The sequence below is a fragment of the Mus caroli genome, chromosome 1, assembly GCF_900094665.2.
Source record: "Mus caroli chromosome 1, CAROLI_EIJ_v1.1, whole genome shotgun sequence".
NCBI lineage: Eukaryota > Metazoa > Chordata > Mammalia > Rodentia > Muridae > Mus > Mus caroli.
This window is the reverse complement of record NC_034570.1, coordinates 56,568,611-56,588,093: the sequence shown is the minus strand read 5'-3', so window position 1 is coordinate 56,588,093 and position 19,483 is coordinate 56,568,611. Positions and strand designations below refer to the sequence as shown.

General features: G+C 40.9%; 1 protein-coding gene across 1 annotated transcript in view; it reads right to left on the bottom strand.

Moving 5' to 3' along the window:
• Positions 1–19,483, bottom strand: part of Pard3b (par-3 family cell polarity regulator beta) — a 965,568-nt gene that overhangs the window by 90,402 nt on the left and 855,683 nt on the right. Inside the window, exon 21 of the mRNA XM_021162850.2 lies at positions 13,509–13,644. Coding sequence (XP_021018509.1) covers positions 13,509–13,644 — 136 coding nt within the window. The remainder of the gene's footprint in view (positions 1–13,508; positions 13,645–19,483) is intronic.

The window sequence follows — 19,483 nt, the reverse complement described above, 5'->3', positions numbered from 1 at the left end:
ATTTCTTCCTGTATAACTACTCCGAAATATCTCATTAAATGAAATTATGGTTCCTGTCTGCCCTTTTCACTGACATGGACTCCTTATTCACTTCTGAGTCTTTGGAGTCAAGTAAATTTTTGGTGTAAAGTTGCCACTGAATGGAAGCCCAAGGAATGAATGAATGAATGAATGAACATAACTAAGCAACCAGACGTCTTGAAATATGTTCTCCAGTCCTAGGTCTAATATGCAAACAAAAGTAAAAATAAGGCTATCATTTTTCCTTAAATGATGCTAGGACATTAATAGATTTTCTTCTTATTTTGAAAATAAAATCTTGCAGAAACCCAGCAAAACCTTAGGAGATTGATTCTAAGTGGGAAGGGGTTCAGAGTTTTGGTGTGCATCGAGGGGAAATACTGAATGCTTGAAACAAAGTGTTTGCTTTTTCCTGCTTGTCAGCTATGTGCTCCTAGGACTGCAGTTTTTAACTTTACATATCTGCATCTACATCTAGAAAAGAGAAAGTTTTCTTCTGTCTGAATTTGGGAAATGTCAAAAGCAGTCTAAACCCACACCTAAACCACAAACTCCTAGACACAATAGCGTCTCCCCCAAGTCACCAATTTAAGAGCTATTTTAAAGGATTTTTTTTCCCACTGCCATCCTTCACGTTCATCATGAGACCATGATTTCCTGGTCTGGAATGTGAGCCTCTGATTCCCTCATAACCACACACAGATATAGAACATTGATGCCTATGGGCTGCCTAACCATTTAAACTTGGAAATTACCGTAAAGGGAATTTTTCAGAAAACAGGAAGCTGGGTCTGCAACTGAATAGATGAAGGAGAAAGAACTAACTGGTAGATCTAAGGAACTAAATGAGATTTGCTATTCACAAACAATCTGGGACTCTGGCAATTACTGATGATAGGGGAGTATAACTGAAAAACGGAGATGTCTTCACATGGTTTGGGGGTATCCATTATTACAGGGTGAGCCAGAAGGTTCATTAGAGAAAAGACATCAGATCATGAAGGAAAATATCTTTCTCACGCAACATTTCCTACTGTTTCTCTGAGGGGGAAATTCCAAAGCATAAATATGTTTATGTGCATATACATCACACATACACATAGACTGATACATAGACACAGACGCATACATGTGAGGAGGGAGGGAGAGAGAGGGGGAAAATAGAGAAAGGGAGAGCAGAGAGATAGAGGGGAGAGGGGGTAAGAGGGAAAGAGGGAAAAGAGAGGGGGTGGGAAGGGGAGGGGAAGAGAGGGAGAGGAAGAGAGAGAGGGACACAGAGAGAGGGACACAGAGAGAGGCAGAGGGGGGAGGGAGGGAGGGAGGGAAGGAGGAAGAAAGAGAGAGAGAGAGAGAGAGAGAGAGAGAGAGAGAGAGAGAATATGAATATGAATCTTTCATTGCTTTTGGAGAGTTTGGATGCTGTAGTTGTTGGGCGCAATGTACGTTTTCATAGGCATTCATACATCACTCAGTATTCATTGGGCGAATAACCAACAAAGGATTGAAGAACTGCAAGACGCATGTTTTGCACATGTGCTGCTCCAGCTTTGCTGCCTGAGTCAGGGAGCCAAGTGAGTCAGAGACGACACAGAGCAGCTAAATCATTTGAAAAGTGATTCACAGACTTTCCCTCAGTCTTGAAAGTCGGAAAGGGAATAATTCCTCAGTGACCTGTAGTCACCACATCATACCCTGTCCTTTAGGATCCTTCCCTAGAATGAATGGGAAGGGTGACATGTCAGCCTAGCTGTATAATTCAGTGGTACTAACTTCTGTATGTTTTCATAAACAAAATAGGCATTGTGATTTCAAGGCTCACAATGAAACAGTGTTGGACGAGAGACCTGGGAGAGCTGTAAAGTCACAGATGCTGATGTGTATCACAGCTTTATTCAAAAGTCACCATAGTCACTGGGGGGAATGGCAATTGCCTTAGCCATGGCATTGGCTGTGGTACCCACGGCCATCACTTCGGGATTTTCTCTGATTCCATATCTTTCTTATGAATCCAAAAGGCAGGCTTTCTATAAATTTTCTTTTTCCCACCATAACATCAGAATAGTTGATATTAAATAAGAACCAAATGTTGTAAAACTTCAGAATGGTTATGACGCCAACGTTTTTTTTTGTTTTTTTTTGTTTTTTTTTTTTTTAAGAAATTACAAGATGGCCACGGTTGTGACCCAAGTGACTTATAGTTAGGAAGACGCCATGACCTACAAGTTCTGCACTGCTGTCAACTTGAAGGGCTGCAAACACCAGTTAGATGGATTTTCATATCTTTTACTCTAAACATCATCTTCTCCTTTTAATTTAGTACCCAAAGTTTATTTTAGGCCTTTTCAGTTCTGTTAAAACAAAACACATCCAACTGATTTTAAACAGCTTTGAGGACTGTTTAGGCAATCTGGAATTCATAGGAGTTTCTGCTATGGTCCCTCCTATATTACATAAAATGGTCATTTCTCCCATTGCAGTAGAAGAAAAGAATGTTATTATTGAGAAGTTGGAATTTTGGGTTTTCAGCATGATCCAACACAAACGGTTGTGGTTTGGGGGAACTTAACTTCTTCTAAACTCGACATCCTGAACTGGAATTAATTGCTCATTAGAGGCAGAAAGGGTTCTTTTTTCACTTGAGTGTAAGTGTAGCATAGAGGGTTTTTTTTTTTTTTTGACATATTATGGAAAAATAATGTGGTTCTGAGCTTTCATTTTTCTGCTTTTTTCTCTATTTAGGTTTGGGTTAGAGCCCGGAGATGGCTAACTTATTTGATTACAACATAAAAAGAATGATTTCGTTTAGACTTTTAAAGGGAACTGAAAAAATAATACCAAACGTGGGTTTTGGTTCAGTCCTGTTGGGTTCCAAAGCAAACTAGGAGTGATGAAGAGTCGTTCAGCAGAGTAAGAGAAACAGTTTTGACAGTGTTTAAATATGAGTGCTTAAAGACAGGGGAAACAGGAAATCTTTCTCTCTCTCCCTGCCCCTTACATAAAAAGTATCTAAAGAGCTGCCAGGGGCTGGACTCTCCTTTTCATCTCTTTGCTCTGGGAGTTAGCCCACATTTGAAAATCAGCTTGGTTAATGATTGTGTGGTGGTGGAGCAAAGTCTTAGTTTAATCATTTATACAATAGCGTTAAAGATGTCTACATCACAGCATCTTTGTTTGAGATATGCTGTACAAAACTAGGTTGAGTAGGCATTGAATAAATGATGTCATTGTTATCAATAATCTGGTATTGTTTAATTCATTAAGCAAATGATTTGTATGTATCTCTTTGGTTTGCACCCTCACTCTTTGGTCAGCCTGCAGTTGATATTTCTTTGCTTTGGGGTTTTTGCAGAGCTGAAAGCAGCAGCTACTTGAAGTCAACTTTCTGCTGGCCTTTGATTTTGCATAAGCTCGTTAAAGAGATTAGGGGTGCCCTAGGGTCAAAGATGAAAGGAATAGTCCTTAGAAAGAAAAGTATATGTGTGGGAGAGAGGAAAATAGATATTGACCTTTGGAGCAATGGAATTTGCCAAAATACTGCTTACTAACCAAGCTGATAGTGGCCTCCTGAAGTCATCCTGTGTCTCTCCAAGGTAGCACAGTGAGTGCGGCTGGAGGGCCTCCCACGATGCAGTGTGCACTGTAGAGTGACCCAGATCTCCAGAATGAGCAGAGGTTAAAGAAAGAAGATAATGACTAAGGAGACATGGTTGTCTAGCCAGTGGAATAAATGACGTCTAAACACGTTGGACTGTAAACCATTGGAAACATTTATGGAACACTTCCTACAATGCCAGAGACCACTCTAAGTCCTTCCTGTGCAATCATATACGTGATCCCATACTTAAATGAAACAGCACCATCAGCAGATTGTTAAAGGAGACAGAAATGGCCCACACTTTCCCAGTTAGTAGTTGGCGTAACCTTGACACATACTCGGGCAATCACTTATGATCCTGATCTATTTACGATTAAAGGCGCTGCTTGCCTGTTACGTTTCTAATCAGCACTGCTCAAGCAATTTTCACCATTTCTGTGTTAGAAAGACAGGATGAGTGGACAGAGCGGTTTAGGGTATTTGACTTCCAGAGCAGATGGTCAGGCAGGGCTGATGAGTCATGGCCCCTGTTCGAATAACTGGTGTTATGGGATCCAGCAAGCAGATGTAGAACAAAGGCCTTCCTTTGGAGGATGTGAGGAGCAGTTTACTGAAGAAATCAGTTCCATTTTCAGAATCAGATCACTGATCACAGGAAGACAGTCAGACAAGGCCATGTGACAAAACATGGGCCCTACATACAAGGAGAAGTCCCGGGGGAAAGCATAGGCTGGCAGAGAGGTAACAAAGTGACAGGGAATAGACCCAGCAGTCCATTGTGGGAGTGGCTTGTTCCAGTCAGTCTCCTAATCCCCCCTCCTATACTTCCTCTACAAACCTGATGGGTCAAAATGGACTTCTGGGGGCAAACACTGACAAAATGATAACTTCCTGGGGTAGGGCTGAGGTAAATTTGAGCACTGGACTTTGGAAGGAAAAGTGAAGCTTCAGTGGGGAGCCATGATAGAGGAAGTCAGGGACAATTAAAGGTCAAGGGAGACGTTTACAGGAAGGGCCAGAAGAATATGCCAAACATGGATGTGTCCAGGAAAGGAGGAAGAAAATGTCCTTTTCTTCCTCTGGAGATCCCTACTGCTGCTCCAGCCAATGGCACTGTGATCAGCACAATGTTATTGAGTTTCAGTGGAAATTTGGATGCTGGTTTGGGAACCCCCACAACCAATCTTCCCCCTACCCCCATGGGAAATCCATGTCTCCTTCTAAATTGCCAACTTCTAAACGGGTCTCTGCAACACAGTTTATTTCTGTGTTGGGGATTGCCTGTAAACATGTTGCTTCCTTTCAAGATGATTGATGCTATGCTTTAAAAGCTGGAGATTCACTCACATGTTATATATCCCAGCTTCACCCCCATACAGCATGCACAGCAGTGTATTCCTGTGAAAGCAACATAGAAACATAAAGGGCTAAAGCCACCACCACCAGCCACAAAAACCCTCAATTGCTTTTACTTCCTTTCCTCTGCCATTCCATCTCTTCTTGAAACCCAGGTGAGCAAGTTCCTGCCATTAAACTGGCATTTCATGTTTTGCCAGTGACTAGTTCAATCAAGCTTCAGGTCTCGCCAAAGCCACTTAACTCATGAATGTAGTAGGTCCCCTTCTTCTCCTTGCTTTGACATCATTTATATTTTTCAGTGCAGTTGTTTTGGGCTCTGAGGGGAACAGTGATCTGCGGACACAGTCCACCATTGGGGTGGGAACTGTGCGTGGAGCCCCAGGGAGCTAATCCACCAAGCAGATAATGAATATTCCCTGAAGGAACTTGAATCTTTACTGTCCCATAAAAACCCATATGTTAGGGTGATGCTCAGGGGGAAGTGTAGAACCTTTGAGAGGTGGGGGCCTGACTGGCGGTTCTTTGGTTATTATGGTTGTGCCTCTGGAATGTACTGAGGTAGTCGAGGCACTGATCCTTCCCTTTGGTTTCCTGGCCATGTATTAAGCCATTTTGCTGTCCTACCCATTGTCTGCCATGATGTGGTAGCTCACCACAGGCTTAGAACGATGGGCCACACAGATTATGGCTGAAACTGTAATTCAGTTCTGTGAGCCCAGGTGACCCTTTTATTTTTGAAAGTTAGTCATCTTAGGTATTTTGTAGTGGTGACAGAAAGCTAGCTCTCTCTGTATACATAATGTTAATGGCTATTTTTTTTTTAATTCCATTCTATGGCTTCAAGATTTTAAAAGAATATATGCTTCTCAAAAATGAGTATGTTATTGTCTTAGTTGGGGTGGATGCTCACAGTCATCTTTAGGATGAAACACAGGGCCCCCAATGGAGAAGCTAGAGAAAGCACCTAAGGAGCTGAAGGGGTCTGCACCTATAGGTGGAACAACAATATGAACTAACCAGTACCCCCAGAACTCGTGTTTCTAGCTGCATATGTAGCAGAAGATGGCCTAGTTGGCCATCATTGGGAAGAGAGGCCCCTTGGTATATTGCAAACCTTATATGCCCCAGTACAGGGGAACACCAGGGCCAAGAAGTGGGAGTGGGTTGGTAGGGGAGCAGGGCAGGGGAGGGTATAGTGAACTTTCAGGATAGCATTTGAAATGTAAATAAAGAAAATATCTAATTAAAAACAAACAACAAAAAACAAAAAAACAACATGACCAAAAGGAACTTCTTATACTCCTATGTAACCATCCATTGGTGGGAGAAGTCAGGGCTGGAACTCAAGGCAGGAGCCTGGAGGTGGGAACTGAAGCAGAAGCTGTAGATAAAACCTATTTACTTGTTTGCTCCTAATGACTGTTCAGACTGCTTTCTCATAGCACCTAGAACAACCAGCCTCGGTTGGGGGCACTGTACATAGTGAGCTAGGCCCTCGAACATCAGTCATTTATCAAGAAAATCCACCCCAGGGTTTCCCATAGACTAATCTGGTAGGGACATTTTCTTAGTTAAAGTTCCTCCTTCAAAAATGACTCCAGCTCATGTCAAGCTGACATAAATGTAGCCAGTGCAGTTATAAAGATATATGAGCAACCCTGTGTAAAGAAAGCATGTATGCTTAGTTATTTCAAAGGATTCTATTGCTTCTTTAACTCTTAGATTTAAGGTTAACCAAAATGTCACATTCTTCAGGTAATTATAAAGCCACAAGTCTGGTAATTTCAGATGAATAGCTCAGAAAAATTGTTTGAGTCCTTGGATAGATCAAAGGTACAAGACTAGTAGACAAAAGAAAGTATCCTTTTCTTTTTATGTAGCAAAGAAGGACAGCAAATTTGGGGTTGCTGATGGCCTCATGCTCTCTAGTTATAAACAGGAAAAATACATCAACTCATTAGATCCTTTAAAACGTAAGATAGTAAAGTTTATATAATTAGAATTTAAAGTTATTTTAGCTAACCCGATTGTAGTCAACATCCATTCCCTTCTGTTAATGGTACCTCAATTTCTCTTGGGGTTATTTTACCCAAACTTACTTATTATGGACTTTAGGTGGGCTTGGTTCCACCTTTGGTTCTGCCTTCTAACCTTGTTCTTGCTTAGTCTGACTAGTCTGGCTTTGAGGACTGGCTCAGGCTGAGCCAATCTAGCTATGACTACTGAACTGAATACCTTTTTTAGGACATTCTAGGGTCTGCTGGGGTGAGACTTTCCACAGAGCTGATGAGTTGGAGGTGCTGACAACTTTGTTGCCATTATCTGTTCCTGAAAATGGTGCCTACAGAGAGAACTGGGAAGCCAAAAGAGAGAGAAACTCCCAGTGGCCAGTCTGGAGGAGCTAGATGCAGCCACACCTGAGGACAGCAATAATGCCTTCGGGCAGCAGTTTCCTGTTTTGCTTAAGCAACTGAAATCAGGTTTCCATTCTTCACAATAGAAGTGTTAGTTAACTAATCATAATTATTCAGCTCTCTCTCTCTCTTTATGTATGCTTGGCTTTTGTTTTTAATAAAATTAGCATCTTTGGCTGTCAGGTGAAATTTAATCATGAAAACTCACTTAGCAAGGATATTTGTATGTATGTATGTATGTATGCATGCATGTATGTATTGACAGGGTTTCATGTAACCACACTGGTTTCAAACGTGTTGGGTATTAAGGATGCTTGAACATCTGACCCTCATGCATCCACCTCTCAGATAAAATTCCAGGCATGAATCATCATGTTGGGCAGTGCAATTGGTTTCTATGAGTTGCTTTCAAGGAACAGACAAGAAAAATATATTGTAAGTCTCATTTCCAGTACTGGACCACTGGCAGTAAGAGCTCACACACTTATCTATATCCTCATATTTAGAAAACAATCTTCAGATTGTTTTTGTATTTGCTTGTTTGTCCCGCACTGTTTTCTCTCTGGCAAGAACGTGCACAGGACACCAGGATTCTTCTGCAGCAAATCTTTATTGATGAGGTAGACCAAGAGCCTCAGAAAGGCGCTGCTTATATAGGCCTAGGAGAGGCGTGTCTATACCTGATTGGTTATGCTTTCAGTACCTCATTAATAGGCCTCGGGCCAGGCAGTGACTCGGCAAAAAACTCTATGGCACATGTGCACATTGGTTGTTTACCCATGTTCATGGGCGTTGGCTTACTGAAACCAGCGCCATCTTGTAATGGCGTTTGTGGATTCCCACACTTTTTGTCTTAGTTACATTTTTATTGATGCAATGAAATGCCCTAACTAAAAGCATCTACTAAAGGGGGAACAATGATTTATTCATCGTACACATCCAAGTGACAGTTCATCCTGAAGAAAGTTGGGGTGGAAATTCAAGCAGGGTATAAGCTGGTGGGTAGGAACTGATGTGGAGGCCATGGAGGAATGCTACATGCTGGCTTAGTCTCCATGGCTTAGCCATCCTCTGTTCTTATTGGATGACCAGCACAAGGCTAGCACCATTCATAGCGAAGCAGTACCTCACATTAATTATCAGTCAAGAAAACCAACCACAGGCTTGTCCACAGGCCAATCTGGTAGGCAAATGTCTTCAGTGGAGGTTTCCTCTAGGCAAATGACTCTAGTTTGTTTCGAGGTGACAGAAGACTCGTCAGGACACTTGCCTATGGTCTATTTGCCTTCAATCTCTGCCTTAAGACAGTTAGCATGACCTCAGCATCATGTTCTTCCTCCCTTCTGAGTATACATGTTTATCTTTCACTTTGTAGGTCGGATGCTGAGCACATTCCTCCAACTTGGTTCCTAGATCACCAGCCCAACACTATGAGAAAATCTTTTCAAGTGATTTTTATTGTTGCTGTTGCTTGTTTGTTTGTATTAACCTGGCTACCTCTTTTGTTTGTGACCATATTGTACCTGAGTCAACTCCCTTACTGGAAGGAAGTGATATCAAGTTTTTTTTTAGACCAGTAGTCCCTAACATGCCATGGGTATCACCCACCATTTTCCCCATATATACACATGGGCTCGTTCTCTCTTCCCATCTGAAGTCTACGAACTCTCTCATAGGTAAACATCCTTGTTTAGCCCAGAATTTCAAAAGGGAGGGAGAGTAATAATAACACACATTATGCAGCCCATGAAGAAGGCAACAATAGAGGCAGGGACAGTTGCAGAAAACTTGAGAGCCACCCCATTTCCGGAATTACTTACAGGGTATTCCTGCTGCTATTAAATAAGCAGATAATCTTTATCTGCTAATAAAAAAAGGCAGCCTGTGCCAGAGGACAGTGACAGTCTTAACAAGTTTTACAGAAAAAAAAAAATACCAGCAGATAGCAGGTATCATGTTTTCTTTTGGCAAATGTTAACACTCCACAGCTAGAATATCTTGCTTACTTAATTGGGCCTATAAAAACCCACCAGGCCATTTCACAGGGAGTCATTGAAATTCTCTAGACCAATTCTTTCTAGCTTTTCAGAGCCTGGATGAGAAAACAGCTACAAAGAAGGCTGATGGAAATGACTTCTCAGCTCTCTGGCCCATATTTACAAACCTTACAATCTTTATGTGTTCGCTTGTTGTAAAACATATGAAGTGAATAAATCAGGCAGGTTATTATTACTATTATTATTTTGGCTTAGAGAAGAAAAAAATATATAACACTGACATGAGAAAAGAATAATAAAATATGTTGGCTGAGGCAAGCCCCAAATTGCCTAAATAGCTCCCAGAGCACCTTGTCTGCAACTGACTACAGACCCAATACATTAAGTTGCCCCCTCTGAGTCCAGACAGGAGCTGCTTACAGCTCTGCCCACATGCACTATTGTCCTATGGAGTGCTGGCTTAGAGTGTGAGTCTTTCTGTATTAGATACAATGCCACATTCTTGCTGCCAGTGATTGGCCTCCACTGAGACTGAACAAATGAATATTTATTGGAACTGATATTGAGGAAATAAATATTTATTAAAATTGAGCAGGAGATAGAGAAAATGGAAAAGTCATGCAAAAAAGAAGAAATTGTGAGAGCTGTCTTAGAAGCAAGCCACTGAGTGTGTATAGTACCAAAGGAAAATAAACAGTCGTCAGTTCCATTGATAAAACCACTTTCAGATATCCATTTCATAATCTTTTCAGCAAACATTTTCATCATTTTGGGTTTAAAGACTTCTGTGAGTATATTTTCTTGTTCTCTGGCCTACTTTTAATCAAGCTTGAGGGTACAGCTGGACAGCATCTGTAGTGGTATCGTCCGGGAGCCAATGCATCTGGATAGCTATGGAGATAGCTGTCAGTAAAGGGCTTGCTTTGCGAGCATGAGAACCCAGGTTCTATTTCTAGAACCTCCATTAAAGAAAGAGCCAGGGATGGTGGAAAATGCTTAGAATCGCAGCGCTGAGCAGATGGAGACTGTGGAAATCCTTAGAGTTTGTTATTCAGCCATCCTAGTTGAAGTGATCCAAGATCAGTGGGAGACGCTACCCTCCAAAACAAAATAAAGATAGACAGATCCTGGAGATTCATGTCTGGACTCCCATACATATGCACACACATGTGTATATGTACCTATACACCTGTGTACCCACAAACATGAGCACACAGGTAAGTATACACACAATGCATATTACAGAACACACACGCATATATGTATATATCATTTCTTATCATTATTCTCCAAATTATAGAGATTAAAAACTATCTAGGTAACGCTGACATTACATTAGGTATTATCAATAGTGTGGAGATTCTGCAAAGTATGTAGGAGAAAGCCTGCAGGTTCTATACAAATCTGCGGCATTTTAAACAGGGGACTTGAACATCCGCCGGTTTTGCAGAGTGGTCCTGAGGACAGCAAGGGATGATAGTCGCAGGCTAATTCATCGTCTTAACTTTCTCTTGGCAGCTCGGAAGTTTTCTGGAATAGGATGATTTTGGAGAACACTCTTTAGGCCTCTTTACCTGAGTGTGTTAGTATAGTGGGGCAGCTCTAAGTCTGTGAAATATTCCTGATGATCATGATGATGATGGTTTTGTAAGCAAATGTGGCCTTCTTAGATATTCCTGGAAGTGGAAGGAACCAACACTTGATTTCCATGGTCAAGTCTGAATCTCAGAATGCTTGTTGACTCCCTGGAGAATTATAAGTTATCAGGGGTGGCTTTGCCTCCCAGTCCTTGATTTGACTTTAACAAGAACTCCTGTGGTGCTGAGGACCAGCATAATCTAGCTAGATGCTACAGTCTCATGAAAGATGCTTTGTCGTGTCTGGCTGAGAGGCAGAAATGAAATGTTAACTCCCTAAGCTTTCTCTCCTAGATCTCTCCAAATGGAGCAAGACAAAGGTGTAATTTCTCAGGCCTCCCCTAGACAAAAGGTACCAGTGTTTTTCTTTGGCATAGGGAAAGGAGTGGAAAGGATGCTGAGATTCTAATCCCCAGTTTGGAGTATCTCAGGCGATCACAGATCACAGAGAACACTTGTCTTTTATGACACTGTAGTTCCCAGCATCCCTCTGGGATGCCTTAGACTCAAATTGTCTGGGAAACATAAAATCAGTCACATTTGGCAAAGCTCAATACACCAGAGCATGGGAAACACAAATTAAAATAGATACTACTTCAATCACTAAACTGTTTGGTTACAAGTTTGTCTGGTGTAAAGAGAACCATTAAAAAAGGGTGTTCCCAAAGGGCCACCCCCACAAATCAGGTTTGGGGAGCTTCACAGGCTTAGCATCTTCATTCTTTCAGTGAAAAGTAAAGAAATCTTTAAATAAGGTCGCAATAACAAGGGGTAGTCATTCAGAAATTACTTTCTTATTGTGCTCATAGGAATTGAACAACACTTGTCAGAGTACGGGCTATGGTGTTCTGTTCTCAGGATTGCGGCAATCACTTTATCACGGGTTCTCGTTAAGGGAACCTGGAAACTGAGCCTCGTCTAGAGAACCTCACATCTCTCGTTTAAGGCAGTAAATCAATCGGGACCGAGTTTGAGACAGGGTGAATGATTATTGCATTTGCTATTCCCTAGAAAATTTTTTTTCTACTATTGATAATCTAAGAGACATTATCCCATGACCATAAATATCATTCTGTTTAATTCTAATACTTGTATAAAACGGAAGTAGTTACTGGTTTGGTTGCAAAGTTTTGGCACGCCTCTCTCCAAACAGGCTGACATCACTGGTTTGGATCACCAATATGCACAATGTACTTCTGCTAATATTTATTTATACATTTAATTGGTTTGGAGTTTTGTTTGTTTTGTTCTGTTTTTGAGTCTGGATCTCATATACTCAGGTTGCTTCAGCCTTAGCATGTAGATGAGGCTGGCCTTGAACTTGTGATCCTCCTACTCTGGCCCCTCAGTACTGGAATTACACACGTGTGTACCTTCCCTGATTCCATTGGTGTTTAAAACTCCATTCTATGACAGGGACTCTCCTGGCCTGGGGAGTTGCCACTGTTCTGCACAGCAGTGGAGATGTTGAAACTAAAGTTCGGTCCACATATCATTTGTGATCTCATAGGTGGAGATGTGAAAATTAGGAGAATTAGGTCCATTCTCCATTCCTTGACCTGTGAACAGAAATGTGTGAAACACGAGCAGGAGACTCTTCTGTAATCTGCTTGTTTTTACAGGGAGATGGTAGACTAGGAGGCACCAATCATCCAAAAGGACACATAGGATGGATGTTACAGTGGCCACACTCAGCTCTGTTCCAACTAACAGTGTCAAGAACCAATATTTAGTACTACGTATTGAGTACTAGGTGTAAGTCAGGCACTGTAGCTGACATTTTCTTATCATCTAATGCTAAGTCCTCTCCCTGGGCAATTTTGTGGGTGCTCATGAGTTAAGTATATTTTATAGGTAGACTTAAAAGGCATCGGAAAAATTGTGCTACCCAGAGAAATCAGAGTATCCCTCTAGTGCTGACATTATTCTTTTCTGTTCCTTTAATGCTGAATGAATTAGCACAGTGAATCTTCATACAAAAACTTCCCTTATCTCAAGGCACTCCATTCTATTATACTAGTAAGATTTGGGGAACATGAATTACTCAGATCTCATATACAAACAATTGATATCTTTGGCAATAGTCCTCTGAAATTTATTTCTATTTACCACTTTCTAAAGAAGAACATCTATTAATGTTGGGCCTAATATTTAAGGTCTAAGAGGAGGACAGATTAAGGTGCACAAACATTCTTCGTCCTCTTTAAAGTAGCTGACATCTGCTTGGTCCAGACCAGTGAGATACCCAACAGGAAGTAAATACGAGAGCACAGAGAATGAGCAAGCACAGCTGTGTGGTTTGATTTATATAAACAACTTCTGTGGGAGGAGATGGCTGTGGTCTGGGTCGTGTTCATATCTATAAAACTCAAGAAACCTGAGTGTAACCCAATATGCACAGAACTTTCTTGACCTGACTGTGTACTTCTGCTCCAAATTATTTTGGGAGAGAGGAATTTATGATTGGAATCAGGCATGGGCTTACCCAGCGGAGGTCATGGTCAGATGGGCGTGCTCTTGTGTTTTCATCTTCATACAAAAGGAACCCTTCTCTCCGAGCCTGGTAATACTCCTTCCGAAGCTTCTGGATGCGGTCAGTGGTTCCAGCCATGGGTCGGCCACTGTAGCACATGAATAGACATGGTCACATGGTGTATGTCAGCCTCGGAGATCTCCCTATTAAAGGGCCTGACATCCAAATTTGAAAGATTTGACAATGTAATTTAAACTAGGAAAATGGTGAAATCAGTAATAAAATGAGCAAAGAAAGGGCATCACACACACACACACATATTTGATTCCAAGGGTCAAAGCATCTGACTTAGGACTAATAAATGCTTTGGGAATGAGAAGGTGAGATAATGTCCTGATCTTTTAGAGCAATTAAAAACATTCCACTTTTCTTCTTATGATCATATATACAGGGCTTAGTTAAATTTTAATATGGGAATTTCATTCCTTCAAATGCCATTGCTTATTTGAGATCAAATCTCAGTTGTTTAAGCTGAAGGTTGAATGTGACAGATGATTGGCTGACCTGCACCAGCATTCCTTTCAGAGAAACTCGAGAACTTTTGGGGTGTGTGTGTGTGTGTGTGTGTATTAGGGAGTGGGGTGAGAACAGAATATAAGTTAATATATGAGTAAAGATAGACTATAGGTAAGGAAAGAAGGTGAAAGATACAGCCACAAGTTACAGACAGAGTAAGGGAAGGTCGATGATATCTCTATGTTCTAATGAGTTCTTTGTTCACGGGTCATGTCTCTCTGTGTTAGTCACTTGTTCTGCCTGGGACTTACAGCTTGCCCAGTGCCACTTTGGGCAGCTAGCAGTCCCTTTTTAGTTTGGATGGCTTTGTTATGATTATGTTAACAGACTCTGGATTCTGCTTGGGCTTTATAATCCAGAGATACAGGTCTGAATTGTCTTTGACCTTCCCTTGTTCATCTAACGATGTGTCCAAGACCTCACATTAAGATCTGGAGATGAACAGTTCACATTCTTTCCCTGGAAGAGTCGCATTCTTGGAGGAAGAGGACAGAAAGACCTGCAGAAAACTAGGACCCAGGAGGATGGTTGCTATAACAGTGATCTGCACAGGAGTTATGGGAACATGAGTGTGTAGGTTTTGACAGGTGAGAGCAGGCCATGGGAGGTGATGGTAGAAAACTCCATAGAGGAGGTGACACTCTAGCTCAGTGGTTCTCAACCTATGGCTTGTGACCCCTTTGAGGATTGCATATCAGATATTTATATTAGTATTCACAACAGTAGCAAAATTACAGTTATGAAGTAGCAACAAAATAATTTAATGGCTGGGAGTCATCATGACATGAGGAACTGTATTAAAGGGCTGCAGTGTTAGTAGGTTGAGAACTACTGATCTTGCTGAAATTTAGAGGCTACATTGCCACTAAGTGGCTGGGTAGGCAAGAGGAGGCAATTTCAGGTAGGGAGAGAACAAAGCAAGCAAATCTTGCTTTGGGATTAATTTCCCAGTCAGTACATTTGGACAAGTAGAGGTCCCAACTGCCTTTGTTCTGTCTCCTACACATATCCAATGATATATTCCCCCTTCCTCATGCTGGTGACCTAAGCCTTGGCTAAGAACCACTCTTTCAGTTATGAGTTATATGGGAGGGACTGTGGAAAGAGGAACGAATGAAGACTGGACAGGTAGGTAGCACCTGATGTGAAGAACCTTGCCTGTCATTAAGGCCTCTGCATATTATGGTTAATTTTTACATTTAAATAAGATATCTGATTTTAAAAAAAGGTGATCTGTCTAAATCAAAGTATTTAAAAATTAAACTGAAAAGTTATAAAAAGAAAGCAGGAAAATAGCAAGTTTGCAGGACACAGTCTTCTACTTGATGGCAAGGTGGTGGCGGGTGTGGCCACATGTTGGCTCTGTGGTCTCTTGCTATTGAGTATGCACTGGCCACTGGGCTTCAGGAGCACACCAGAGATGGCAACTAAACAACAACCAATACTTTTGATTTAAAAAAAAAGGGGGGGGGCGCGGAACCCTGACAGAGCCTGTCAGAAAGATGGCTCAGCATTTAGGAGGACCTGGGTTTGGTTCCCAGCACCCACGTCAGGAGGTTCATAGCTACTCTAACTCCAGAGAGTCTGTCACCTCTGGCCTCTGAGGGCACCTGCACACACAAGCATGTACCCCATACAGATACACATGTACACACATATTTGAAAATAGTAAGAGTAAATCTTAAAAAAAGAATAGGACAAATGCTTGGGCTGTGGGGGTGGAGGGGAGGGCAGTGGAACACAGACCTTTATTTTCCTTCAGGATATATGTAAAAATTCTGAAAATAGTTCTAATTCTCCCTTCTCTCCTTTTTTAATTAAAAAAAGACAACCCCCATAGACAATGAGGGCTCTCGAGGCTTTCCTGGAGCACATGTGGCGAGAGCATGTCACCTCTGAGAGCTGCCTGGGCTCCCCAGTAATACAAGATGACTGCGGTGGCTGGATCCCATGCATCGCTTCTGCTGGTTATGGGGATATGAAGGCAGCATTCAGGCTCACCAGATGAGTTCAATCAACGTGGTGCAAACACCGCATACATAATCTATTAGTTTACCCCAAAGAAACCGAAGCATTGAATTCAAGTGGAATGAAGTCGTCAGTAAGAAAGGAAAACAGAAAAAGGAGAGAAAGGTGCTGTTTTAAAAATGGACCAAACACCACAATATTCTTCTATTTGTGGTGGGGGAAAAATCATATGCAGACTATAAACTGTTCTTCCATATGCCTATAAATACATGAATTTTAAAAATATGGGTTTGATCAGATTGCCATTCTCAAATAAGACAGTAGGGCAAGAATACCAAAGCAGCTGTTCAGGATTCAAATACGTCCCTGATGGCTGACAGGAGCGTGACTATTTACCTGGGAAAGAAATCTGGCCCCAGTAAAAAAAAACAGGAGAGGCCTGGTTTGGTCTCCATGCAAAACATGCCGTGTCTTCTCCCAAGTGTGAACATTCTAAGATGATATTTGGAATAAAGCACAAGTCTTTTATCATAACGTGAGACTACCTTTCAATACTTTGTCTTACTTTTCCCATTCCTAAGCCTTTTCCTGCCATTAGTAACAACAGTGTGTTTTTTCATATGTTAACGTTAGGATTCACATATGCTGATTTCAGGTTTTAACTTCTCTCAGTAGATAACACACATGTTTATCACTAAATTAATAAAATGTTACATATTATAGTGTTGTATAGTATACCAGTCAATTGATTCTATTTTGTGTTGGAGTTGTGCAAATTGAGCAATTTGATGCTAGATTTACATACACATTGTAGTAATGGTATCAACTATTATAATTCATACCATAAATATATTGATACAGATTTTTACTTATATTCTTTGTCAGAGGCACATCACTAATCAATTGAAGGACCATAGATAGTCTCAGAATCCTTTTCAAGTCAGAACTTCAGAAAACCACTAACCAACTATAGGGGTGGACACTTGAGTGGACTTTATAGTTCTAATGTAATAGCTTTGTGAAATACCTCAAAGTTTGGAAAGAATATTGAAAGATAAGGTTTGTTATCCTGCTCATTGAAATGAAGAGGCTCACAGCTAACAGATGACAGAGAAGGTGAATCTGATTCCAAACATTCCTGTAACTTTCCACTTACAATAGAGCTCTTTTCTTCTATCTCTGTTTATATCTTAGAGACCTGGGTCTCTAGTAGACACCAAACATCATGGACTTTTAAAGCTAGGGCACTGGAGTTGACTCCTGCTGGTCCTAGGTGCCAATCATTCTATCTTCTTGCTTTTATTGAACATAGTAGCATGAGTTCTGGGAAACCTAGCTGACATACTCAGAAGTGGTATCAAGTTCTTTTGTAATTCAAACCTCTTAAAGGATTAGGCGCTTTACATCTAGCTTCGTCACTACTTGGAAGGTAGGCTTTCTGTATTCGTTGTCTGGGCAATGCAGAGTTTGCATCCTCTGAGTGTTTGCTTGCTTGCTTGTTTGTTTCTAAACCAGGGCAAGGATTATAGTTCTGCATGACCACACTCAGGTGAGTCTGGCTGTTCTTAAAAAAACAAAAACAAAACCAAAAAACTCTATCTATTTTATGTAGGTGACCAGTAATGGTCTTAGAATGTTGAATGAACTCAAGCCATATATAAATACATATGTGTTATTTAGGATTTCTTACCAATTACTTAGCCTATGCCTTTAAAGGCAGATGTATCCTTAAACAGGCCTCCTTATAGCACTGCTGAGATGGACAGGGCTTACTGTTGTAATGGGTTTTCTTTGCAGTTATCTACCATCAGAAATGACCATCATATGTGAAAACTTTCACACCAAGGCACTACATACTTTTTTTTTTAATCTAAACTGACTCTTGCTCATAATCTCCTGAATAGGAGTACTTCTTAGAAATAAGTCTAAGCATAGTACAGTCCTCTGCTCTGTCCTTGCTGCTGGAGGGGCTGGAGAAAGGAACCTGGCTTTATGGAGTATCTGTGCTGTCCAGGGCATGGGATCTGTGCTTCTTATCCAGTTCCACTCAGATCTGTGAGGATGGTGTTGTTGGCATTCCCCCGACTCACACACTGGGGCTCAGAGAAGTAGAGAAACACAAGTGGAGAGTGGTGGGGTAGGCTTTGCGTGCCTGTAAAACTCTAGCTGTTTCTTCTATATCATGTTGCCTTGGGAGAAAGGCATTAAAATGCAGCAGGCATTTTGGAACAGCAGTTCACAGGCGTTTCAACACAGAGGGAATTTAGCACAGCACATTTATAGGCATACCTTTTGATACTCTTTTATTTGCACAGATCTTTGCTATAAAAATAGGAATAGAAGTAGCTAAAGTAATAGGAATACAAGCGATGAAGTCTGGATTCATTAGAGGAATGATGTTGGAGTGATTGCAGACTGACATTTCTGGGCAATTAATATTATATCACTAACAGGCTTATGTGGGAAACTGGTGTAAAACTGAATGGGGTGCAGAAGAAAATCAGCATATATGACTAAGATCCCACATGCAAGCCACAGTGTGTGGATGAGGCACAGGGCAGGAAAGCAACCAGTGCTGGGGCAGGGCAAGTTCTGTCTATGTGCAGTTTCATTTTGCTAACTATGCTTGAAAATCCACAAAAGATTCTGAAAAAAAAATCCATCTTAAGGGAGATTATCATCAACATAATTATTATGTTCTGTTGGAGAAAAATTCCTGCCCAATAAAAATTTTGAGAGATTGTTATATATGTATTGAGGATCATTAATACAAAAAGTCATTTAGATTTATACACCCTTTAGGCCTCACAGCATTTATACAAGTACTGTATAGATTTAATATTCTATGATGAAAATACATTTAAATAGTGTGCCCATAATACTAAAGACACTTAATAATAAATACTTGATTTTAAGAGGGCTTAATTCTATAGAATTCTCCCAATTGCATTTTGCCCACCAAAGCTCTGAACATTATTTGATATAAACGTTTACTGAAAAATATGTCTATGTTATTATATCCTACCACCAAAGAGTGCCCATTCGTATATTAGCATTTTGATACTGCATAGATATTTTGATTTTGCATCCAGTGACATTTGGGGACCCTAACTGACTATCCATGGAGAGCATTTTGGGATTCTTGTTTCTGATTTCTTCTCAAATTCTCCCTTATTATCTGTGCTGATGTAACTGTGCTCACCAGAGAAAGATGCTCTAAAGAGATGCTTGTGTCCTTCCCTTTGGCTATCAACTTATTGAAACAATGAGCCCTAAGAAATTGGAATTTTCTCAAGAGTGTTATTCTGATAGAATGACAAAAAGTGCCAGTCAGAGAGAGCCCTTGTCTTGGAAGGAGATTTCACATTTATCTGACAATTTGTCAGACCATCTTGCAGGAGAGACTGGATGCAAGACTGGTGATGGGTGGGACCACACCTTGA